The sequence below is a fragment of the Lolium rigidum genome, chromosome 4 (genome assembly GCF_022539505.1).
Source record: "Lolium rigidum isolate FL_2022 chromosome 4, APGP_CSIRO_Lrig_0.1, whole genome shotgun sequence".
Taxonomy (NCBI): Eukaryota; Viridiplantae; Streptophyta; class Magnoliopsida; order Poales; family Poaceae; genus Lolium; species Lolium rigidum.
This window is the reverse complement of record NC_061511.1, coordinates 121,722,310-121,725,828: the sequence shown is the minus strand read 5'-3', so window position 1 is coordinate 121,725,828 and position 3,519 is coordinate 121,722,310. Positions and strand designations below refer to the sequence as shown.

General features: G+C 54.3%; 1 protein-coding gene across 1 annotated transcript; it reads right to left on the bottom strand.

The window, feature by feature from the left end:
- Positions 1-1,591: 1,591 nt before the first annotated feature.
- On the bottom strand, positions 1,592-3,103 carry LOC124649522 (tryptamine benzoyltransferase 1-like). The gene is made up of 2 exons (XM_047189133.1): positions 2,762-3,103; positions 1,592-2,645 (listed from the first exon to the last, which is right to left on the bottom strand). Exons 1-2 carry the CDS (start codon positions 3,101-3,103, stop codon positions 1,749-1,751), a joined length of 1,239 nt encoding a protein of 412 aa, XP_047045089.1. The 3' UTR covers positions 1,592-1,748.
- Positions 3,104-3,519: the final 416 nt, after the last annotated feature.

The following is a 3,519-nucleotide window of genomic DNA, read 5'->3' as shown; positions in this document are numbered from 1 at the left end:
CGGGATACCATCAGATACGGATGGCGGAAGAAGACGAGGAAAAGACCGCGTTCATCACCCCCTTGGAATGTTTCTGGTATACGCGGACACCCTTTGGGTTGAAGAATGCATGGGCCACCTTTCAGAGGGTGATGCGAGAGTGCTTGGGCACGCAGATGGGGCGAAACGCTAAGGCTTACATTGATGACATTGTCATCAAGACAAAGCACAAAGCTAGCATCATCAACGTACGACCCGCGGGAGACTTTCAACAACCTTAGGAAGATACAACTCAAGCTCAATCCAGAGAAGTGTGCCTTTGGTGTGCCTTCGGGAAAGGTGCTGGTTTTCTTGGTTTCACACCGAGGAATCGAGGCTAATCCGCACAAGATCAAGGCCATCGAAGACATGCAGATCTCTCGGAGGATCAAGGACATTCAACGTCTGAATGGCTGCATCACCGCTCTAGGAAGGTTCATATCACGTCTCGGGGAGTGGGCCCTCCCTTTCTTCAAATTTTTGAAGTCTAAGGGGCCCGTTGAGTGGATACCTGAGGCGGAGCGGTCGTTGCGGGAGCTAAAGAATTACCTTGCCTCCACACCGGTGCTGGTTGCGCTCGAGCGAGGGGAACCTCCACTGTTGTGCGTCGCCGCTACCAATCAGGCGGTTAGCGCTGTGCTAGTAGTAGAGTGAGAAGAAACTATTGCAGGAACGCCACAATCCCCTCGGCGGTCCCGGGGGAAGGCTCAGCGACGGTGGAGCAAGCAAGGACCGTCCGCTGGAGCAGGCGGGCTCCAGGGAGCCAAGAAATTCCGGCAGGACCTCAGTGCACCCGCGGGGCAGGGCCCACCCCCGGGAGCAGGCGAGCTCCCGGGTGGCCCAAAACCTATGGGGATACCTCCACTGAAGCGCCTGGTTCAACGACCGGTGTACTTCGTCAGCACCGTTCTGAGGGATGCGTGGGAAACGTACCACTAGGTGCATACGCTGCTCCTCGGGATCCTCCTGGCCTCTCGGAAACTGTGTCACTATTTCCAGGCGGATCGCGTGACCATGGTAACTCGATATCTCCCCCAGCGTTCTTTGCGCAATCGGAAGGCTACCGGGTGTATCGCGGAGTGGGCATTGGAGTTGTCGGAGTTCAGCCTCCATTTCGTGCAATCCGAAGCCATCAAATGTTCCGTCCTGGCCGAATTCTTGCCGGAATGGACCAACTCCCCTTTTGAAGAACGAGAGGCCATGGCTAGTCTCCCTGGAGACAACGATTCGAGCCGTTGGATAATATACTTTGACTGAGCATACTCGTATAGTCGTATGAGGTAGCAGGCGCAGACGTCATAATCGTGTCCCCCTCCGGGAGCAACTCAAGTACGTGGTTCCGATGTTTTTTGATCGGGAGTTGTCCACTAACTCAAGTACGAATGCCTAATTGGACTTTTTCAAGTTGGGTTGGAACTAAAAAAAAATCAGTTGTAAGTGAAGTTGCAAGTATAAAAATATCTTCACATCTTTAGATTTGCTTCGTAATTCATGCTAGTGATGAGTGGCAACATATGTATCGCAACTGATATTCGGTGAAATCACCTGAGAATAAGTACGTCACACCCTTATTTCAACTTTATTTGTTCAAGTAACAAACTAACAATACATATATTTTATATTTCATGTGAACAGAAGACACGATAAATAGAAGAGAAAAACATACTACTGACACGCATAGACGGAGGTAATATCTGTTTAGTGGATATATAGTTATATACTAGCTTTAATCAATCCAAGGAATGGCATATCTGCTGGAAAGCCGTGACGTGGTCCTCCGCGACCGACATGTAGACATCGACCCCGCCCCTGGCCACACTCGAGGGCATGAATACCATCAGCCCCTCGACAGGCAAGTCGGGTACCTGGAACATGGCGGGCGGCCCGCCGCCGAAGTCAAGGTCGTGGAACCTGAACCCTAGCCAACTATCGGCCTCCAGGTTGGGGCAGCACATGGTGCCGCCTTTGCCCGTGAGCTCCTCCCCATGCGCAGCCCCGAAGTTCAGGAACGACCGCACGTAGTCGCCGTCGATGCGTGCCACAGCGTCACGAATGGCGCCGACGACGCGGTCGTAGCTCCAGCTGAGGACGTCCTGGACCTGGAGCCTCGGGAACGCCCCGAGCACCATGTTGCCAAAGAATTCTAAGGGTATGGGAGGGTCAGCCTTGCCCCGGCAGTTCACGGCCACCCTCACCTGCGTGAACTCCTCGGGCTTGAGGCGGCGCGCCGCCGTGATCCTCTTCCACAGGTGTGCCAGTAGGCACTGGAACGTGCTGCTGCGGACGCCTACGCGGGCCTTGAGCTCGGCGATGAACTCGGCCGTGAAGTGCACCGTGATGTTGTTAAACCTGGATGGGGACAGGGACAGGGGGGCATAGGGATCTTGGCGGTCGAACACTGCCGGCGTGGGCACGCACCGTGTCACGGCGGTGATCCCGCGGTCGAGGAATGGAGACGGGGGGGTGAAGTCCCTACCTTGTTGAACCGCGCTCGCCCAGGTGGTGAGGAAGGTGCTCATGGAATGGCCGTCGGCAACGAAGTGGTGGGTGGCGAGGCCAATAGCCAGGCCGCCGCACTTGTACCGGTTCAGCTTGATCTGCAGCAGGGCCACACCGGCGTCGTGCTCCTATACATATCACGCGCATGAAGTGCAGACATATAGATATAGATCAACCCGATGCATGGTACGGTAGAAAATTAGTAGCGCGCATTACGTACGTTACACTACGCTACGTTACTTACCTCCGGTAGCGGCCGGTCAGGGTAACTGCTGGTTGACAGATCGACGGCGACGGTGGCCTCCACGACAAGCACGCCCTCGTTGTTGATGTGAATGCAACGCCTGCCCTGGTGGTCGACGGCGAAGCGTCCTGCCAGGTGAGGGTACAGCGCGACGGCCCGACGCAGGCCCTCCTTCAGTTCCTCGTTGGACGGAGTGGGGGCGGGATATACAAGCATGATGGGAACGAAGATGTCGTAGATGGAGAGGTCGAAGAGTGTCAGCGGAACCATCTCGCCGGCGAGAGGGTGCGGCGTGGAGTAGAACGGCTTCAGCATCGTGCTGCTACTTCTTGTCATCTCCATTTCGACTTGCCCGTCGTGAACGCGTGTACTCGTGCATATATAGAGAGCAGTAACGACGGCCAATCATGCCTCTTGGATTGCTCTACAAATATCGCGGGTAGGAATTAGTCGCCACAGTCCGCCCGTGTGCGTTTGGCTTTTTCAGCTAGGAACTGATTGGTTGCTCGCGAACGATTTTCTCCCAGAGGTTGGGCCAGAAAAATAGACGTTTGGCAGGTTACAACAAAAAAGATTTCTTACACAGCACGTTTCGTAATGCAGGCAAGATGCATCCAAAACATGGCCCAATAGAAACACTCGTTTTGACCGTTTCCAGTCAGTCAGCTAGCACAAAAGTGGGCCCTTCCTTTTTCGAAAAAGTGGGCCTTTCATAGTTGGAAGCATACGATAAGAACATGTATATGTAACCTTCCACT